At 49.4% G+C, this 21862-nt stretch overlaps 1 protein-coding gene across 1 annotated transcript in view; it reads left to right on the top strand.

Annotated features, from left to right (window-relative positions):
* The window catches only part of LOC144218108 (transmembrane protein 132B), a 209007-nt gene that overhangs the window by 177401 nt on the left and 9744 nt on the right, over nucleotides 1-21862 (top strand). Inside the window, exon 5 of the mRNA XM_077747942.1 lies at nucleotides 21012-21217. Within this exon, the coding sequence (XP_077604068.1) occupies nucleotides 21012-21217 (206 nt within the window). The remainder of the gene's footprint in view (nucleotides 1-21011; nucleotides 21218-21862) is intronic.

The following is a 21862-nucleotide window of genomic DNA, read 5'->3' as shown; positions in this document are numbered from 1 at the left end:
TACCTGCAAGCACTAGGCACAGGAGTGAATGGATTTAGGTACACTGATGTGTAGAGGCTGCCATTTTTCTAGATGTACGATGCATATTCAACAAACTGCACATACTAAAGCATGCATATTTGAGATTCCAAATCATCCATCACCAAAATCAAGATAACAAACATACCCTCAACCTTCATTCTTCCTGCCCATCCGTAATACGCCCCACCTGTGCCTCTTCAGTCCTCCCCAGGCAGATGCTCATCCTCTCTCTGTCCCTGTCCCTGAAGATAAATTTTCATTTTTTTTAGAGTTTTTATTTATTTGTGAGACAGAGAGCACGAGCGGGGGAGGGTCAGAGAGAGAGGGAGACACAGAATCCGAAACAGACTCCAGGCTCTGAGCTGTCAACACAGAGCCTGACACGGGGCTCGAACCCATGAACTGTGAGATCATGACCCGAGCCGAAGTTGGACGCTTAACCGACTGAGCCACCCAGGCACCCCCAATTTTCATTTTCTAGTGTTCTGTATAAATGGGATCATGGGAATTATATTCTCTTCTTCCTATGTCTGGCTTCCTTCACCCGCACGGTTAATCTAGATTCACACACGTTGTGTAGATCAGCAGCCTGTCCCTCCTTACTGCCGAGGAGCATTCCACAGGGTGCACTGTACTTGGTCCGTCTGGTGGTGGACATGTGGGTTGTCCCTAGTTTGTGGCTCTCACTACTGTTGCTGCTATGAACGTTCATACAGGTTGTTGTCTGGATATAAGCTTTTGGATTAGAAAAGTTGAATCGCATGGTAACTGTACATTTAACTTTTTAAGAAACTGCCAGACTATTTCTAAAGCGGTTGTGCCATTTTACATTCCTATCATTAGGCTTGGAGAGTGCTCGTACCTCCATATCCTTGTTGACACTTGGTGTGGTCAACCTCTTTAGTCTTAGCCAGTCTACTGAGTATGCACACGTGTGCTGTTCTAGTTTTAACTTGCATGTCCCTCTAGATTAATGACGTCGAATATCTTTTCATGTGATATTCTTACATTTAGGTTTATGATCCATTTTGAGTTAATTTTTGTGTATAATGGGAGGTAGGTGCATAAACTCATCTCTTTTGCATCTGGCCATCCAGCTGTCCTGGTATCATTTGTTGAAAAGACTGCTCTTTCCCCATTGAATTGTCTTGGTGTCCCTTTTTGAAAATCATTTGACCACAAATGTAAGAGTTTATTTATGCATTCTCCATTCTGTCCCAATGAACAACATGTTTTTCCTTATGACTGTGCCAAATTCTCTTGATTACTATTGTTTTGTAAAAAGTTTTGTAATTGGCATTGGTGAACCCTCAAGCTTTGTTATTCTTTTTCATCATTCTTTTGATTATCCTGGCTCCCTTAATTTTCCATTTGAATTTCAGGATCAGTTTCTCCATTTCTGCAAAAAAGGCAGCTGGAATTTTGGGGATTTTGATAGGTTTCACATTAAATCTGTAGATCTATTTGAGTAGTATCACCACCTTAACATTAAGTCTTCTGATCATGGACATGAGATGTCTTCATGCTTGTGGGATCTTCTTTCCTCAACAATATTTAAAACTGTTAGAGTGTAAGTTTTTCACTTCCTTTTTTTGTGTTTGTCGCTAAGTATTGTATTCTTTTTGGCGCTCTTGTAAATGGAATTGCTTTCTGATTTTTATGTTTGAGTTGTTCCCTATGGTGTGGAGACACTTATTTGAGTTTTGCATTTTGACTCTCTTTCTTGTAGCCTTGCTGGATTTGTTTGTGGTGTTATCAAGTTTTTAAATGGAGTCCTTAGGATTTGCTGTATACAAGGTCATGTTATTTATAAAGAGTGGTAGTTTACTTCTTCCTTTCCAATCTGGAAGTCTCTTATTTGATTTTCTTGCATAATTAACCCCAGCTAGAATCTCAGTAAATGTTGAATAGAAGTGGTGAGAATGGATATTTTTGTCATTTCTCTGATCTTAGGGAGAAAGCACTTTGTTAGGTATAATGTTAGCTTCAGGGTCTTTTTGTGGTTTTGTTTGTTTTGTTTTTTGGATATGCCTTTTATCATGTGGAAGAATTCCCTCCTAGTCTGTGGAGTGTTTTAGCATCAAGGGGTAGTGGGTTTTATCAAATGCTTTTTTGTATTTCCATCAAGCTGATCACGTGGTTCTGCCCTTCTATTGCTAACAGTGTTATAAAGCTCTTTCTGTAGAAGAAAAATGTTTTGGAATATTTTGAAACTCTCAGTGCTTCTTAGGTCAGGAGATAATAGCATTCTGGGCCACCTCCATTGGGTTTTTGTTTTTTTGTGTTTAAATCTAGGTTTGTAAATTTGTGTGCTCGATCGTTTCTCGACTCCACACACAGATGTGGAAAATTGCAACAGCACCACTCTGTCTTAGACTCAAGAATAAGCTGCTTACCATCTGTGCCTTATGCATTCAGAGTCTCAAGCAGTGTGGGTAGAAGGAGGCTTCTAGTTTGAAGCTTTTGTTGTATTAATAGAAGTTATTAACCATGAGGGCACCTGGGTGGCTCTGTTAGTTCAGCGTTTGACTCTTGATTTTGGCTCAGGTCGTGATCTCTCAGTTGAGATGGAGCCCCGTGTCAGGCTCTGTGCTGGGTGAGGAGCCTGCTTAAGATTCTTTCCCTCTCTGGACGCCTGGGTAACTCAGTTGGTTCAGCCGCTGACTTTGGCTCAGGCATGATCTCACAGTTCGTGAGTTGGAGCCCTGGGCTCGTTGCTGTCAGCACAGAGCCTGCTTAGGATCCTCTGTCCCCCTCTCGCTGCCCCTCCCCAGCTTGTGCTCTCTCTCTCTCTCTCTCTCACTAATAAAAATAAACATTCAAAAAACAAATTGTCTCCATCTCTCCCTCTGCCCCTCTCCCACCTCGAATGCTCTCTCTCTCTCTCCCTCTCAAAAATGTTATTAATCATGCACCAGGCTTAGGGATGGACTTTCTGGAATGCTGGTTATCCAGAGGCAGAAATGCTGATCAGAGCATGAAATCTCATTTGATTTGTCTCCTCCTGTCGTGTCTAAGTTCTGTTAACACTGAACTTGATTTTAGAAGCGGAAGCCCAGATGTTCCTAGATGTTTGTTTAGGTGGGAGTGCATAGGCTGGTTTTGTATGCGTCCTATACAGAGAAGTGAATCTCGAGTATAAAAGTGTTTCTCCCAGTTCTGCAAGGAATCGGTTTATCAGGAGGCACATCCCTCCTTTCCGCATGCAGATCCCTGGCATTTGCACACAGCCTGTGAAGGGGCGTTACAGGCAAGGGAGCTGGGCCAACTTACGTTATGTCATCTTCTCCGGTAGCATCTTACTCTGGTAAGTTTCTGTACTTTTTGTTAAATCCATGGGGGCCTTGGTCTGGGCTTAGGACAGATGGGTCTCCTTTACCTCTTCTGTCCTGTTGATATAATGCAGATAGCAAGCAGGTCTGAGGAGGGAAGAATCAGAGATCAGGTGCCAGAGCGGGGAAACTGCCTCGATGACCCATACGTAAACAACACCTGTCTTTAAGCCTTCCGGGTTGGCCACTCCAGAAGGGCACAGGATTTTGTCCATTTTGTTCAGTGCTGATTCCTTCCCGGCTAGGGCAGCACCTGGCACACAGTGGGCCTTCAGCAAATATTCGCTGACTGCATGAACGTCAAAAACCTCTAAAAAATAATCTCCCAAAATAACAAAGATCAGTGTGTGTGGTCAGTTCCTTGAGCCTCACGCTTGGTTTGAGAGAGGAGAAGAGATCCAGTCCCAGTGGTGCATTGGCGCTGGGGTGAGCACAGCTCCCTGGGGTGAGACCGTCTCCTCCAGCTGTTGGCTGGTGGTCGGAGAGTGGATTTGCTTCGGAGAACACTGTAGGGGTGGCTCCTGTGGGTCCCTGCCCCAGAGTGAGGCTCCCGGTCTGCATGATTCCATTGCAGACAGGGACTTTCTTCAGTTCTGTAGCAGAGACAGTATAAGCAAACGTCTTTGTGATGGTTATTGGGCTTCCTGGGCAGCAGCCATGCCCGGGTCTGTCCAGGCACCAGCCCCTCCCACAGTGTGGAGAGCACATTCTCAGCAAACGGGAGCCGACATCCAGCAGGAGCAGAGTGAGTGAGATTGTCCCTTGTGGCTGGAGGGAAAGTACAACCGGAGCTCAGGTGGTCAGTCTTTCCTTAGATTCCGCCTCTTCCCACTCGCCTCTCCCCCACGTGCACTTACCGAGCGAGCGTTTGCAGGGCACTGTGTCTGATGTCACGGGGGACGTGCTAGAACCTGTCGGTTTGATGGTGTGTTGATCTGTCTTCACCATTAAGCTGGCAGCTCCGTGAGGGGCTGGGACCTGGCTGATCTAGCTTGTAGCACGTCCCTGTCACCCAGCCATGCCTGGCCCTACAGAGCCGGCGCGTGTTGAGGGGTGGCAAATGCAGTCTCGTGGGGAAAGGGGCTTATTAGTGCCAGGGATGATGCCACCACTCATGGAAGAGGGGTGGGCTTGGTGTCCAGCGCATGTGGGCTCTAATCCTGCCCCAGCTGTTACTCTGTGGGGAATCGTGAGGAACCTGCTTTCCAAAATGAACCTCAGAGACCAATTTAGTGGAAACTAGCGTTTATTGAGCACTTACTATGTATTGATGCCTGAGCTCTTCATGTATATCAATTCATGTGATACTCAAAATCGCCCCATCAGGTCTGACTGTTATAATCTACGTTTACAGATAAGAAAATTGATGCAACAGGGAAGTGAGTCACTGTCCCCTAAATGAAGATCAAGGAGTTAGTAAATGTCAGGGCTGGGGTTTGACCTTGGGCAGCTTGGCTCCCAGCCAGGGCTCTGGGCCACTGCTTCACAGAGAGCAGAGACCCCAATTTTATAGTGAACGCAGCCTCACTGAGTGGTCAGATGGCTTATTTCAGGGGTAGGCTCCCTATTTCCTGGATTACCTGTGAATTGACTTATTTTAGGCACATCCTGAGGCTAAGGTTAATACCTTCCAATGATAAAACTACATTCTCTTCTTCTCTTGAATGTTTCACATGTCTAGAGAGAAATCCACTCACGGTAGGAGCCAGTGAACATAGAAAGAAATATCAGAAAGTGAAGGTAGAATGTCTCTTTGAGCCAAGAGTTACATGTATCCACAAGACATGAGAGGCACAGATGAGGGAAGTTACCTGAGAAGCTCACAGGTTTTCCCCAAAGAGAAAAGTCAGTGTGAGCCATTTATCCATGCCTGGCTGATGGTCTCACCACGTCCATGTGGACTTACAGAGAGGAATGCTGTCTTCCACAGCTGTTAGGAATATAACTTCTGTCTCCACTGGAAACAAGGAACAAGATGTCTCCGAGTGGACGGACTGGATCATGCCCGTTACCGAAACCGAACCTTATCTCTTCCATTTTCAAGAGGATACGGGTTTCCACTAGGAAAAGATCATTTATATTCATACAATCCACTTATTCACTCTTTACTGATTACATCTTCTAAGCTGCTCTTGGATTAGTTTGCCATGAAGACATTTAAGGTTTAACTTGAAATGCTAGAAGAAAATCTAGATTTCAAAGCACTTCTGTTGAGTTCTGTTCCCCTGCAGGGCCGGGTTAGCCTTCTAAAGAGCCCCCTATCCCAGACACGCCATACAGTTTGGGCCACTTCTAAAGCTCAGTTTAATGGGCTCTCTTTTTAAAAATTACAGACCTCAGCCCCAAGCGATTGCCCTAATAAAGTCATCCATTAACGCGCTGGACAACTGAGCGCTTTCCATCATCAAGGGCATCAAGCATATCACTCCCCAGGGTGTCCGTTCCTGAGAAGAGAGAGATGGATAGATCAATGAGTTCCTGACATCCTTTGTGTCGGACATTTAATAAATACTTGGGTTACACTCTGACTTCTTTTCCTACGAGCACAGCTCTGCACCCTGTGTGAAGGCTGCCTGTGAGTCTGAAGGTGACTCCTATGGATGGCTGGCTCCTCACGTGCCTTTCTTGACAGCCGCCTCGAGTGACAAAACAGTACTGAGACGCTTGCAGCGTTTTCCAGCTCTCATTCCTGTGCTTACACTCAGTCTTGGTTGGGATAGAAGGGACTTTGGTCAAGCACATTGGGCAAATGAATTTTGGCTTCATAAATATGATGTAAATGACATAGAATGGGTATACATGTGCTGAGACACAACCTCCTAGCCTGTGCCTGTGTAGACATCACTAATCGATCCCAGCACTCCTCCCTAGTTCCTTCTCAGGACAGAGCTCCCTTGAGCAGCCCCTGTGTGTGATTTGCATCGGCTAGTGAGACGAACCTGTTTCCTAGCTCTGGTAGTCTGGGGCTCTAAGAAATGTTTTGGTAAGGATTGAAGAGTGTGGGGGCTCCTGGGTGGCTCAGTCAGCTAAGCATCTGACTCTTGAAGCTTTGGCTCAGGTCATGATCTCACGGTTTTGTGAGTTGAAGACCTGAGTCAGGCTTTGTGCTGTCAACTCGGAACCTGCTTCGGATCCTCTGTCCCCCTCCCTCTTTGCCCCTTCCCTGCTGGCCTCTCTCTGTCTGTCTCAAAATAAATAAATAAATTTAAAAAATAAAGTCTTTAAAAAAACAAGATGTTATTAAGAAGATCATAAGGAAGAGCAACAACATTTACCGTACATACTGTGTTTATGGGAAAAACAAATCCATAGTGGACCTGCGCATTTCAAACCCGGTTTGGTCAAGGGTCAACTGTATATCAGGATGTCCTTAGGCCAGAGGCCATAAAATGACAGGCTTTGAAGCTAACATAGCCCTCAAGACGTGCTCTCTTTGGTCAAGAAAGTACTTGACAATATAGATACTTAGATGCCAACATTCACAAAGTAGTTGACTTCACTGAAACTCTGGATTTCTCGTTTCCCTCGGAAAGTCAGATCTCTAGATGCACCCCTGGCATTCCCGAGCTGCAGTGGTAGGCTGCTGAGTAGAGCTGTCCCCTTTGCACGGTGTTCGGGGGTCTCCCTTGAGCTTCTCGGAGTCCCCAGTGTCCCCGCCATTCACAGCACACCCGCCTTGCTCCTTTGGGTCACCTCCCCAGTGCAGGAGGGATGTGGTTATTGACCCAACACCCTGACACTCCACCCCAGGCCAATCGTGCAGAGAAAAAGAGGAGCTGATTGTACGGGTAAATTGAGTTCTATTATAAACACATTAGGTCAGTTAGATGGATTCGGTATGAAACTGTAGAACAATGTACTGGGTGCAATTATGTGAATTTATTGCTAATGTAAATAGGGGTTTCCACAAAGCTGAGTCTTACTTAACATAAGAGCTGCTATAATTTCAGCAGGGGGCTACTTCCCAGGCTGGTCAGAGAGGAGTTTTTGTGCCCAGAATTTCACACAGCCTGAGCCCTGCTGGGTTGGATGTAGAGGCCATCGGGGTGGATGCCAGTGAGTCTGTGCAGCAAAGCATTGTGTTGGCATCAGGCCGTCCCCCGTGACTGACAGCCAGGCTGGGCTCCGCTGTGCCGGGCTCTCTGGAGACGGTCACTGGGAGCCGGGATGCCCAGCCCCTCTCTTGGCAGCAGTGAACAGCTCTCCTCTCTGCCAACACCTCTCAGCACGGACCTTTCACATCCCTCTCTTTTATATTTCGTTTTGCAGCAACTGGACTGGCGTAGGACCGTGGTCCGTATTTCTACTTTCGCTTTGCCTGGAGTCCCAGAGAGAACAGCCCTCAGCTGCCGGTTTTCATACCCAGAGTTCAAAATGCGCCATGTTCTTTTATAGAAAAGTTTCTTCTCTAAAAGAGATTTTCATTAAGTGCTTTCAAAATAAGTTTGGAAAACATGCACCCTCTCTTTCCCCTGAAAATATGCTTATCCTGCCAAAATGCTTTTCCTTTTATGCGACTAATTTACGTGCGAGCCCCGAACACCTAGGCTTCTGACTCTGGTATGTGTGCCAGTGGAGCCTAATTAACAGCGCATCTCTCCAGCAGGCCCGGTGCGCGCAGTCAGAGCGGGTGCGGGGAGCCGGGCACGGCCATATGCTGGGCTCTCACCACATAAACGCCTCCTAATCCGTTCTGGGGCGCCGTTTGATGAATACGAAGGCCTTGGATCTTCTCCTAAGCTAACAAGCGTTGGTGGTGCTTTTAAAATCCCCCAGTGTCAAGGGATGAGATGCTAACATGAAAACATTCCGCACGTAAGCGTACGCTAAACTTTACATCGCATCGTCATCTTGGGCCTAATTTGCTGGCGTAGTTTTGTTTGAGGGGCAGAATCCTGGAAGCACTTGTTTGTTCGGGTGGGATCAAACCTTGTTGAGTGGGAATCAGGCAGACATTTCTCCATGTGGAAAAGGACCAGAATTCTTTTATTTCTCTGCAGAAGTGGCCCAGCAAGGAGACTGCAGAAATTGTCCCTTGCGCTAGTGGTCGTGTGAAAGGGGGGAGGAGATCGGACAAGAGCGGGCCTGTCAGGCAGGAGCTGTCCTGGGCTCCTCAGACGCGTGTGACCAGCAACCCCTCCTTGTAGTTCAAGTGGACTGAAGCCAGGGAGGCCTGACCATCCGTGTACGTGCTGGGTCAACCAGTCGCTGTATTTGATGGTGTTTTGTGCGTGAATCTGTCTCCTCTGCTCCATCGGGCCTCCTCCAGGACAGGGACCCTTGGGGCCATTTTGTGCCCTTGCAGTCTTGCTCAGAACCTGCCATATGCATCACTGGCTCCAAGCTGGGCCTGAGTGTGAACCTCAGATTCGTGTGAACCCTCTGTGCCTTTAAGACACACTTGTCCCCCGACCCCCGGGCTGCACCCCTGCGGGGGGCATAATCAGACAATCTCTGAGCTCTCTTTCAGTACCAAGCCTCTAAGGTTCTGAAATGAAGGCGCGGGTTAGATGGGAAAGGATGGAAGCAAGTGGCCTCCGTTCCGCCCACACTGGCCCCGAGGTCTGCACTCACCGAGAGGCCTGGGCTCCTCTGAACAGGCGACTTGGGAGAGAGGAAGAGATGGTGCATCCCAGGCATGGTGCGGCTTGGAAAGCCAGACCAACCTGAGTGAAAAAGAGTGGATGAAAAGAATCGTGGTTGCGTGTAAGGTGTCACGGCCGGGCCTGGAGAGGCTGGCTTGCGGCATCTCCCGCGAGTGAGGGCCTCAGAGGTACTTTGGGCGCTGCTTAGGGCCTGTTGGCTGGATGGGTGCAGAGAGGCTCACAGACCTGCAGTCACTGGCTCTACAGATGAAGCTCAGCAGCCCGCTCAGTCTCTCTCACTGACCCTGCACAGTCCTGGCACGTCAGCAAGGCCCCAGGCCACCTAGGCCGTGACCCTGGCTGCAGAAAATCAAATAAGACGGCATGCTTGTCTTCAAAACACCTGCCTTACGATCCAGGAGGCACAGACAAGGACTCGTTCATGGAGTAAATCTTAGCGCAGGAAGGTTAAAAACAAAGGTGGATACAAGGTTCCCATAGCCAGAGTCCGGGAAAAACTAGGACTTTTTCTCCCCATGAGCTCCAGGATGACGCAACTTTGCATGTTTCTCATGACTGTCTAAAAAATAGATAAACAACCCATAGCATTAGGGATAGATGCAGGCATGGCTCTTTGATTTTGGGCCTGATGTTCGCATTTATCTTTGTGATCGTACAGGGGCCCCAGAGGGCTCGGTGCCGTAGCGCATGGACATTTAACTCTTGAGAACGCAATACGTATTTTGTCATTTAGCCAAAAATGACATGTACTCACATTTACATACATACATACACATATATAGGTAGGAATTCTGCATGTTTTAACTTGGCTGTCTGTTACCCTCCCTGGGGAAGGGTCAGTCCCGCGGGGAAAATGTGTGTGTCACTGTAAAGGGTCTGCCCACCATCGTCAAAGCCGGGTGGGTGGGGCAAGTGGGTTGTGATGGCTTTGTTGACCTCTTCCCCTTCAGGAAGACGCTGAAGAGTGTATTGAGGCCAGAGAGCAACCGTGACCAGCGAAATGTTAGAGGAACTGAAAGATGTCTTCACAGAAGGCATAGGTGGTGACAGCAACCAGGAGGTGCCAACAAGCTGGGGTCCTCTGCGCCGTCACTCACGTGTCCCAAGCTGAGAGAAAGAATGGGATAACTTGCAAATACCACCCGTCTCTGCAATTATGTGCAGCATGTAAATTATAAAGATTACTTGTGTCCCTCCACATTACTGTACATATTTTTGTATTAAGAATCATAAATGCTATGCCTTATAAACGAAAACAGAGATTTTTCTTGGGTAATATGGCTTGGGTGCATTTTACTTCGGTGAACTTTGGAGCCCACCTGCCATTTGCATGGGTCACTGAGGAAAGAAAGACATATGTTATATGCAAGTGCTTATTTGCTCCAAGTGAGGCCAAAGGATGTTGCGGATGCGGGAGCCAACACTCAGGCTCCCTGAGTGCTGTTCCTCGCAGTGACACAGGATTATTTAAGTGTAGCTCAGGAATGTTCGAGGGAGATTAAGGACGATCAGGGTGGTATGCCAATGCTCACTTATCGAAGGGAAGGGTAGACGATTATGTCAGAGAGCTGGATGCATCTGATTCATGAAAGCCTAGCATCATCTGAGGACCCACTGGGGACAGGTGCGCTGTGAAGTCCTGGAGATTCCTACTGTGTACATTTCTTTGTTGTCTTCCTTCTCTTCTTCCTCCCTTCCCTTTCCTTTCCCTTCCCTCCCTTCCTTCCCCTTCCCTCCCCTCCCCTTCCCTCCCCTCCCATTTCCTTTGTCTCTATGTATACGTCTTACATATTGCTCATAATGTAAGATGTATTTTCTACAGTGGCTTGGAACTCACAGAACTATTTGAGACACACTGTCAGCGAGTGCATCAATTACTATTTCTACATAACAAACGCCCCCCGCATCTCAACCACGGGCCACCATAAGCACTTGGTCATTGCTCACGGGTCTCCAGGGCCATTCAGCTCATCCAGGCTGCAAACCCCAAGAGGACAAACCCAATCCTTTAACTATGTTTTGAGTGTTTTACTGTGACATTTTCGCTGAAAGTCCTACTGCACAAAGCAAGTCATTTGCCCAAACCCAACATTATGGGAGCAAGTACATTTTGTCTCCAGGGGTCCGAGCAGCAGAGTCGCGTGGCAGAGGGTAAGGGTGCTGTGCTGGGCACTGTCTTGAAATATGCCACACGAGGCAAACTGAGACTCTCAGGTGCCACAGCATTCCATAAATTGTAAGATACGGTATTTGTTAGGCTCTGTTTTTAAATTTTTTTTAATATCTTTATTTTATTTTGAGAGAGAGAAAGAGACAGAGAGTGAGCAGGGGAGGGGCAGAGAGAGAGGNGCTGTGCTGGGCACTGTCTTGAAATATGCCACACGAGGCAAACTGAGACTCTCAGGTGCCACAGCATTCCATAAATTGTAAGATACGGTATTTGTTAGGCTCTGTTTTTAAATTTTTTAAAATATCTTTATTTTATCTTGAGAGAGAGAAAGAGACAGAGAGTGAGCAGGGGAAGGGCAGAGAGAGAGGGAGACACAGGATCCAAAGCAGGCTCCAGGCTCTGAGCCATCAGCACAGAGCCCAACACGGGATTCAAACCCACAGACTGTGAGATTGTGACCTGAGCTGAAGTCAGATGCTTAACGGACTGAGCCGCCCAGGTTCTCCTAGATTCTGTCTTTAAAGAAATACCCATGCTTTTCTGCCTTCCTAGCTCTGCACCATGCAGCTGGAGGTGTGTGTGTGGGGGGGGGGGAGAACGAGAAAGGTCATACAGGAGTAAGAGAATTCCTCACGGCTCCCCCTCTCTAGCCCTGGAAAACGTCCCCTGATTCGTCCTGTTCACTTGCTTGCAAAGTACCCATTTGCACTTGTGTGAAGGTAGAGTTTTGTCCTGCCTCCTGTTTTCTTGGCTGGATTGAAAAGCCTCCTTGACCAGGTCTCTTCTTCTCTACCTTCTTGTTGCACAGCAGTTTCCGGGTCAGGCGTGCTGGAGCGTTACACACGGCATTTCCTCAGCCGCTTACATCTAGCGCTCACTCAGGACGTGTTGTTCTATTACCTTGTTTTTAGCCATGAGCTCCCGGTGGTCAGGCAATGAATTTCTCCTCTGACCTCAGCATCCAGACTCCCGCTGGGCATTTGGTGGGTTTGGGGTGAGGCTGATGGGTTGTTCAGGTCAAGCTAAAAATGCTGGGAGACCCGGCCATGGGAGCTGGACAGATGGCCGGCACTCACAGACGCTTGCCGTCTGACCGCTGTACCAGTGTAGGGCCAGTCTGCAGACAGAGCTTGGGAAGGGCAGCGTGGCAGCCATGTTTATTTCCTCTTATCATTACTGTTCGTGGTATTATTACCACAGGTGGTTTTCTTAGGCACCCACCATGTACCAGGCTAAGTGGATTCTGTGGCTAATCATAATTAACACTTAGAACAGGTGTCCTTTTCCATTGTCCCCCTTTATGGCAGACCTTTAAAAAGCTTTCTGGGAGGGCTCAGTCGGTTAAGTGTCCAACTCTTGGTTTCGGCCCTGGTCATGATCTCATGGTTCGTGGATTTGAGCCTCGCATTGGTATTCCCTCTTTCCCTCTCTCTCTGCCCCTCCCTGCTCACTCTCCCTGTTTCTCTCAAAAATAAATAAACTTAAAAAAGTTATTTTAAAAAGCTTTCTGTAGTACCCTCCCCCAAATCCCACTCTGTCTTGAGCCTGCCCCCGCCAGTCTGTTCCGTTCCCTAGTGCCCGTGTGTCAAGGTCACCAGGGTCTTCTGCACGGCTGATGCCCGCACTCAGATTCTGTCCACATCTACTTGACCTCCCCGGCAGCACAGATAACCCGTCACACCTTCTTCAAGTACCTCTGTCACTTACCTGCTAATTCACCTCCTCTCCTGAGCTTTTCCTCCGTAACAGACCGGCCCGTGTTTTCAGTGTCCTTCACGGTGTCACTTCGTGACCTGTAAGTGTTGAGCCGCCTGAGGCTTCCACGCCAGGTGTTCTTCAGTCCCCTGGCTTTGAGCACTGTGTGTTGGTACCGGCACAACCCGAATGTATTTCTTCAGCTTGAATCTCTCTCCTGAGCTTCACACACAGTTCCCCAACTTCTCACTTAACATCTTCATCTGAATGGCTAACAAGCATTTCAAATTTTTCAAACCCGAGCTCTGGATCTTTCTCTCCGCCTCTCCTGCAGTCTCCGCTTGTCTCACGCCCAGACCATGGCTTCTGTGTCTCACTCATGTCCAGCGTCCATTTCAACAGCAGATCCTGCCCAGGGCTGCCTNTATCCCATTCCTCCCAACCTGCCAGAGGCTTCCCGTTCGCACGCCTGGCCATCCCTTTTCTTTGCTCCAGACTCCTCACCTTCTCGTTATCCTCACTCAGCGGGGTCACATCCAACCCCTGGCTACCTCTTTGCCCTGCTTGCCTGTTTTTCTCAGTCCCCAAATGTGGCAAGAAAATCCCCATCTCCGGGCCCTTTCACTTCCTGTTTCCTCCACTTTCATAGATGTGCGTGTTCTCACGACTCCCTCCCCACTGCATGTACGTTGCTGCTCGAGTGCGCCCTGTCCAGGGAGGCTCCCCGCCGTTCTGACTGGAAGCGCCCCTCCGTCACCACTGCCTGGGCTCCCACCTGCTCCGGCTTTCTTCCAGGCCCCTCCTTGTGACCTGATGTGCACTCTCTATCCATACGCTGCTCAGCGTGGCTGCCTCTCTTAGAATTTCACGTCTTTAACAGCAGGGCCTGTGTGCCCATAGCTCCGTCCCCAACACTGAGGACAGTTCCCGCTTTGTAGATGATACTAAACACTTTTTTTTTTTAAATGTTTATTTATTTATTTATTTATTTATTTAGAGAAAGAGGCAAGGAGAGAGGGAGACAGAGAATCTCTGCATCATCATTGCGGAGCCCCACACGGGGCTGGAACTCACGAACTGTGAGATCACGACTTCAGTCAAAACCAAGAGTTGGACATTTAACCAACTGAGCCACCCAAGGTGCCCCCTCACTAAACACTTGTTAAATGAATGGATGACTTATTCTTATTTTACACATGAAAAAATAGAAAAGAGAAAAATTGTTCTGTCAAAATACACTGTAGCCTTGAGCCTGTCTCTGAATCCTCTGAATGGCAGCACAGTGAATGTCAGAGCCGCATGGTTTAGCGCCCTCGGGTTCACGGGTGTGGAGTCCGGCCCCGGAGGGCAGGAAGTGATGTTCAGATGTGATGGGGGAAGCCTTTGATCGAGGACCCTGGTCTCTGGACCTCAGTCTGGCTCCCTCTCCCTGGACCTGAGGGCTAATGATCAAACTAGTCTGAACTAATGCACGCCTAACGCTTAGTGACACAGAGCATGTCCGTGGCGCCCGGGGCCAGGGACAGAGGGAGCAGTGGACCAAAAAGAGGGACAAGGGGTCTTCTGGGACGAGGAGAATGTTCTGTGCCTGAGCGTGGTAGTGATTTCATGGTGCGTGCACCACCAAACTCCTCCGGTGTGCCTTCAAATGGACACAGAACATAAATTAGACCTCAGCAAGGTGGGTATGAAATCCCGGCGTGTGTATCTGGGTCTTGCATTTTGGGGGCAGGACCATGGGGTGGTAACGCTCTGTGCTGAGGAACCCCCTGATTCAGGGAGGTGGAGTGCAGACCCCTGCTCTGCTCATCACCAGCGCTGATCCCTGGAGAAGCAGCCATCCCTGGGCCTCAGTTTCCCCATCCACGGTATGGGGACAAAACCCTTAACACGGGGAGTATCTGCAGGATTTAGTGAGTACACCTTTATACGTAAAGTTTTTAAAAAGCAACACATGATACCTACTAGGCAGTCAGTACATGATAGCTATTATTCCTTTTTGTATTTCTTTTTTTTTAATTTTTAAAAAATGTTTTATTTATTTCTGAGAGAGAGAGAGAGACAGCATGAGCAAGGGAGGGTCAGAGAGCAAGGGAGACACAGTATCTGAAACAGGCTCCAGGCTCTGAGCTCGCTGTCAGCACAGAGCCCGATGCGGGGCTTGAACCCACGAACCGTGAAATCATGACCTGAGCCGAAGTAGGACGCCTAACCGACTGAGCCACCCAGGAGCCCCTCCTTTTTGTATTTCTTGGAAGTGTAAAAACTCAAGGCAAAATAAATATTTTCTGCGTACCTATTGCCCCTCAGACAGTGCCTTTTGCTAAACATGGTGATAAGTACAAACAGTTTGATTCAGATGACAATAGAATATAAAAGCTTTTTTCTTAGTTTCCTTTTGCAGGTCCTAATATGGTATTTCAGCATTGTGTGTGTGTGTGTGAGTATGTGTGTGTGTGAATTGTGCGAAACATACTATCTGCCTGTTTAGCCATCTTCCTTTCTCACACTCTGTTGGGGTGGGGGAGGGGGTCTCAGGAAACCTTATGCACAGTCCACTTTCTCTCGGGGCAAACAGACGGACCAACATTGTGGCAAACTCAGAGGGTGGCTGGTATACAGACCCGATTGCTTTTAAATAGAAAATGAAGTCAGTGACATATCTTACAGGGTCCCCAAGTAACCTATTTTCATTCCTCTCTCTTTGAAGTAGTGAGCTGTGAAAGTGCAATTTTACCGTGAACTATTAACCTCTGAAGACATGTCTTCCTCATATGACATGTACAGGCCATCTCGCACATGCTCACAGGCTAACGTGGCCCAGGTTGTCTGCTTCCCACGTCCACCTTCCTGTCGTCAGCGCCGTATGTTAGGATTCACAGCGTTTGGAGTTCCATGTTCCTTTGGGGGCTCAGAGAGCCCTGAAGATATCACTTAGATGGCTGCTTGGAACCCGACTGATCTTTACCTTGCCGTGTCCTCCTGTCCCCTTGACACACACGCACGTGGCTGACATGACCCAGAGATCTCAGTTCCTGGCCACAAGGCCAAATTCATACTGGGACCCAAATTTATCAGCTCTTTGACCTGCAACTTTCTCAGCTTTGCTCTTGGCTTCTCCGTCTCCTCTCAGGATCTATTAAACGAACTTTTGTCTGAATGCAATTAACCTGATAACCTTTCCTAAGGCACCCCCTCCTCCTTCTTACCCAGACATGCTACTCACGGGGCACAGGGATGAACCGCACCCACAGGAAGCTGTGGAGGCACGTTCCCATTGAGTGTCTACTGAACACCGCAGTTTGCTATGCGCTGTGCTGGATGTGGCAACAACAGCAGTTAAGAGGGGACAGGTCCAGCGGCGCCTGGGTGGCTCAGTGGGTTAAGCTTGGGCTTAAGTCATGATCTTGCGGTTCATGATTTGGAGCCCCGGGTCGGGCTCTGTGCTGACAGCTCGGCCCCTGGAGCCTGCTTCGGAGTCTGTGTCTCCCTCTCTCTCTCTCTCTCTCTGCCTGGCATGTGCTCTCTCTCTTTCTCAATCAATGCTTAAAATAAAAAAATTAAAAAAAAAAAAAGAGGGGACAGGTCCCTGTTCTCAAGCAGATCACCTTCAAGTGGGGAACAGAGGAGAATAAAAAAATAAGCATGAGCATTCCGACGGTGATAAGTATCGGAAGGTAAACTGTACAGTACTGCACAGCTAAGAGCTCTCCAGCGCAATCAGTGCAGTGTAAGCCATGGGACATGAGCGCAATGAGTGTTATGGTTGATCTGCTGTAAATAATGCAGAAGTACTGTAAATATAGTCTACAGAGGAGCACGCCTAGTAAATCCGAGGAAAATAGTGTGCTGTGGATGCAGAGTGACCAGGCCAGCGGGTGCCAAGTTCAAATTAGAAATGACTCAGGGGCGCCTGGGGGCCTCCGTCGGTTAAGCGTCTGTCGGCTCAGGTCACGATCTAGCGGTTGGTGGGCTCGAGCCCCACGTCGGGCTCTGTGCTGACAGCTCAGAGCCTGGAACCTGCTTCGGATTCTGTGTCTCCCTCTCTCTCTGCCCCTCCCCCACTCGTGTTGTCTCTTTTTTTAATTAAAAAAATTAAAAAATTAAAAAAGAAATGACTCAAACAACACCTTAGTGGAGTGACGCCTCGGCTACCCTGTAAAGCGTATGCCGCTTTTGGTGGCGCCTTACAAAAACCCGTGGGCCGAACGGCTTTAAGCACAGCAGAGGGTACGTCACCGGTCAGAGGGACGGGGGTCCAGGTGGGCCGGCCCAGTGGTCCCTCCAGGGCGCGGAGGACGCCGTTCCTTCCGCCCGGCTGTTCTTGCACGCTCGCGGTGCCAGCCTGCTCCGGGGCCCGCCCCCTTCAGGGCTCTGACGTCACCGCTGCAGTCCCTGACGTCACCGGCGCGGTGACAACATCCGGTGGGACACGGAGGGCAGGTTCCCCGCACGGCTAGGAGCCAGGAGGCCCTTCCGGGCGGCTTCTCACACCTCATTGGCCAGAGCCGTGTCACGTGGCCGTCCCTAAGCCAATCACTGGCAAGGAGAGGGGGTTAGCCTGCCTGGCCTGGCGGGGGCCCTGGGGGATGGGGGGCTGCGGGTTTTCTGGGTGAAATCTTAGAAACGCTGGGTGGGAGGAGGGCGTGCGCGCGCTGGGGCGCACCTGCCGGTGTGTGGTTGGACGGCCCGTGGGCAGCCGGTTATGTGTCCTCAGGCGTGGACAACAAGCGGGTGTCAGGACGGGAGGTCAGGGAAGGNCGGGGTTGGCACTTCACCCCCTGCGCCTTGGGAAGTCGGAGGTGGCTGGGAGGCCTGCCGTGTGGGCAGCCGCAGGGAGGAGCCCTGGGCCAGGGGCCAGCCGTCCGGGGCGCTGAGGGCCCGCACTGCTGCACGCGTACCCCCAAAGCCCCGGCACGCGACCCCCTCTCCTGTCGAGGGTTGGATGCAGGCGGAGTGAGGGTTGTGCGGCCCGGCTCACGTCAGGAGGGGAGAAGGCCGCGGGCGAGAGGCCCCGTCCAGACGCGACGCCCCGCGACACCGGTCCTCGTTATCCGTGGAAGTCGTGTTCTGCCGAAGTCACCGCAGACGCTGAATCAGCAAACACAGCCTTCGGGGCAAAACACACGCACGTACACGTCTCACAGAAACCGTCGTCTTAAATCCTAAGAAACAGCGCATCCTGTGACATGCTCTTCATTGTGCTCAAGAGGAAACGAGGTCGGGAAGCGTGACGTGGCTCGCCCCGGCTGTCCCCTCTCCCGCCTCCCGCCCCACTAACCCGGGCCGAGAGCAGGATGGGGCCCCTCCCTCTGCGCTGCGCTGTCCCCCCCCGTGTGCATCCCTCTGGTCATCGCTGCCTGAGGGGCTGAGACCAGAGGAGAGCGTAGTGGCCTGTTTGACCTCAGCTGGGGGCCTGTGCGTGGGGCAGGCGACTCAAAGTCCTCGCCCTGGAACTTCCCCACGTTGCCGGGACAGTGGTGTCGCGGTATAAACAAGGGGGTACATTTGAGAACATGGCGTCCACAAATAATAAGGTGTATCCACAGACAGCAAACATTTATTCTTGGTGGTTTTGAGAGCTGGGGAGTCGGAGAGCAGAGTGTGGGTGTTTGGGGAGAGCCTCCCTTCGCCCCCTCCCCCCACCGCCGGTTTACAGACAGCTGTGTTCTGGTCCTGCTCTCCAGTGGTGGAGCAGAGGGGGAAAGTAAGCTCTCTGGGGTCCCTTCTTGTAAGGGCACCGATCCCATCGTGGGGCTCCACGCTCGTGACCCCACTGCCTCCAAAGGCCCCCATCTCCGGATAGCACCATCTTGGGGATTAAGGTTTCAACATAGGAATTTGGGGGTGGCACAAACATGCCGTCCATAAGTCTGCTACGTCTTGTATACACTGTCATGCACCTCTGAGCCTAGCGTTCACCAGGACTGACCTTCTTTGAGCTGTTTTAATTGAATTAATCAAGGGCAGCGATGCATACTTTCTTTTAAGGGTCTGCACGTCCCGGGAGAAAGAAATCAAATGAATTTCGAAGGCCTTTGACTCTGTTACATTCTTAATTTAAGTTTTTCCACTTAGGCCATCTTTCACTGCCTGAAAGATGGGGCAGGTGTAAGTCTGCATGAGCGCGAGAGGGTATAGACTGCCACCGTGTCGAGATTTCATTTCTTATGCACAGAAGGAGCCTCCTGGTTTCCAGAACAGGTGCGTTCCTGATGGTGGGATGTATTGTTTCAAAGTGATTTACAGGGGGCCTGAGGGTGGGTGGACAGCAATAGGCAAGGAGAAACCAGAATTTTCCACAAATGTGGGAGAGTTGAGGTGTATTCTGTAGGAGGTAGGATCAGAAAGTTTCTAGAATTGGTGCTGACCATCTTCATCGGTGCTGAAGGCAGCATTGTCATAGGTAAGGAGCCTTGTTCTCTTAGCCGGGCAATGTTTAGCGGGTCTTGGCGCCTCCCAGTGAGTGCTCCCAGGGGAAGGCAGGGGTTTCTCTGAAACGGGGCTCATACCCCTTTCTGAGTGTCTGAGGGAAAGGCAGCTGGGCCCGGGATCTTGAAATAAAAACAGGCTTCTCCCTTCCATTTCTGCTCTCATTGAAAGCCTTGTTGCGATTGCTCTCTTGGCAATCCTGGGCACAGTTGTGCCGATTTACGTTCCTGGGTCATGACCCCCAGAGACAGCTGATTGCTCCCATCATCCATTTTCTTCTCCCTTGTCCCTGGAGGGCACAGGCATACACGGTCACCCCATGCGGGGCTCTGAGGACCAGGGTTACCCAGTCAGTGTCACAGGGATCTTAGCCAATGTTCCTGCTAGGGGCCTCGGTCTGTTCTACATAAAGGTGGCTGAAGGGGCATCTGGGTGGCCCAGTTGGTTGAGCATCCGACTTCAGCTCAGGTCATGATCTCCTTGTTTGTGAGTTCCAGCCCAGCGTCCGGCTCTGTGCTGACAGCTCAGAGCCTGTAGCCTGCTTTGGATTCTGTGTCTCCTCTCTCTCTGTTCCTCCCCTGCTTACTTTCTGTCTCTCTTTCTCTCAAAAACAATTTTTAAAAACATTAAAAAACAACAACAACAAAAAAGGTTTGCTTTTGGAGTTTGGAAGTTGGCACTTATGACCTTGCTTTGGACATGACCATGTGGGGCTTGGAAAGGAGGCCTGGGCTGTGAGTACCGACTCAGGTGAGGAAGAGGAGGTCAAGAATAAGTCCTCATTTGTGATTTGAAAAACACCCTGCATGGTGGCACTCAGGTCTGCCAGTGGCTCAGACTGACAGGAGACCCCAAAAAGCAGTGTGTGACCTGAGCCAGTTAGACCACATCGCTGGCTACAGGTCCTTCACCTATAGAATGACATTGTGGACCCCTTGCCGTTGTGATTCTGCGGTGAATTCTCAGTTTTTGTGTCCCCTGCACTTGGAAGTGACCCTTGCCCCCTCTGCACCCTCCCCACCACATACCTCAATGACATTTTCCAGAAGGTCCAGGAGAGATGTCGTCAACATTTCACTTGTTTATCTGGAAGAGGTGGAGTGAGATGGGGGTTTAAACTGTCCGATACGTAACCTGCTAACACGTGCACATTAAGAGGGCACCCCCCCCACCGAGTGCTGAGTCAAAAAAAACGTAGCAAAACACTACATCCTTACTTCCAGTCTGCAAAACTACAGTTTAATGGGGCACCAATAATTATATCCACATTCCGTGAGTATTTTTCCTACAAGGATTTTAACATAGTACAAAGCTTTCTTGGTTTTTCAGAAAAGATTCTCTTGATGGCTTGAATAAAGTCATTTTTTTTTAGTAACATATGGCTACCTTTTACATATCTTCAAACATGGTGCAAGAGTGAAATATATTGCACCTGGGGTTTGATTAGTGGTGGTTTGAGTACATAAAGAAGGTGAGGTAGAGGGAAAAAACCCACAAAAGAAGCAACAAAGGTTATAGAACTCCATTAAATTATGTTTATGGTTTCACTTGTCAGTATTTTGTAATACAAAATGGTTTTCCTGGAGTCTGTTTATCAGTATTTGTCACTAATCAGTGCCTACAAATTACCTTTTGTTGGAGTCATGTTCTTCTGATTGTCTTGGTGTCTAATAAATCAGAGTTCACGAACTTTCACTGCTCCTCGGTGCCTGTGTTTTCCTGCTGATGCATCTCAGGATTCTGATTCTCCCAAAGGTTTCCAACCACTGCGATTCCATTTTTGTGAACGGAAAGGAGATGAAGAGCCAAGTGCACACGACCGTGAACTTCACCCACAAGCACTTCACCTCTCAGCTGGAAGTCACCGTGTGGGTGCCTAGGCTTCCCCTGCAGATTGAGATCTCAGACACGGAGCTGAGCCAGATCAAGGGATGGCGGATCCCCGTGGCATCCAACAGAAGGTGAGGAGCCGAGGGAGGGCTGAGTCCTGAGACCCAGGTCCCTGCGGAGATGACCTCGGGGAAGCGGCCTCTGCGGTGGTCACAGTGGCCTTGGATTGGGGTTCAGTGGATCCGACTTTGGGTACTTTCTAGCCTTCTGACTGAGGAAATTCTCATGAAGATACGAATAGTGTCCACTTCATAGAACAGTTGCTGGGATGCAGCATAACGCTGCAGTGCGTACGAAGCACAGAGCACTGGGTAGAGGTGTTTCCTTGCGTCCTGTTTCCCCGTCGTTCCTTCCCGTCCATGCTGCTCATTCTCAGTTCCCTGTTCGTAAATGTCAACCTTCATCTGTGGAGCCTGGCACAGGGGTTACGTTGTGGGCTCTGGAATGAAGCCGCTGACGTGTTCATCCTTGTGAACTTCCCCACACAGAACTGTGTGACCTTGGGCCAGTTGATGAACCCCTCTGTTCCTCAGTTTCTTCATCTGTAATTTGGAGATGACAATCTCACCGAAGAGAGTGGTCCCAAGCATGAAATAACACATAGTGTAGTAGGCAGACTTCTAAAGATGACATCTCTGTAAGATTCCTGTCTCTTCACTCAAACCCTAATCTGGTACTTCTATGAAAGGATTTTACAGATAGAATTAAAATGCTAA

Source organism: Crocuta crocuta, unplaced genomic scaffold (assembly GCF_008692635.1).
Source record: "Crocuta crocuta isolate KB4526 unplaced genomic scaffold, BGI_CrCroc_1.0 scaffold29, whole genome shotgun sequence".
Classification (NCBI taxonomy): Eukaryota; Metazoa; Chordata; class Mammalia; order Carnivora; family Hyaenidae; genus Crocuta; species Crocuta crocuta.
Note: the sequence above shows the minus strand (reverse complement) of the source record. Positions and strands in the feature narration are given on the sequence as shown.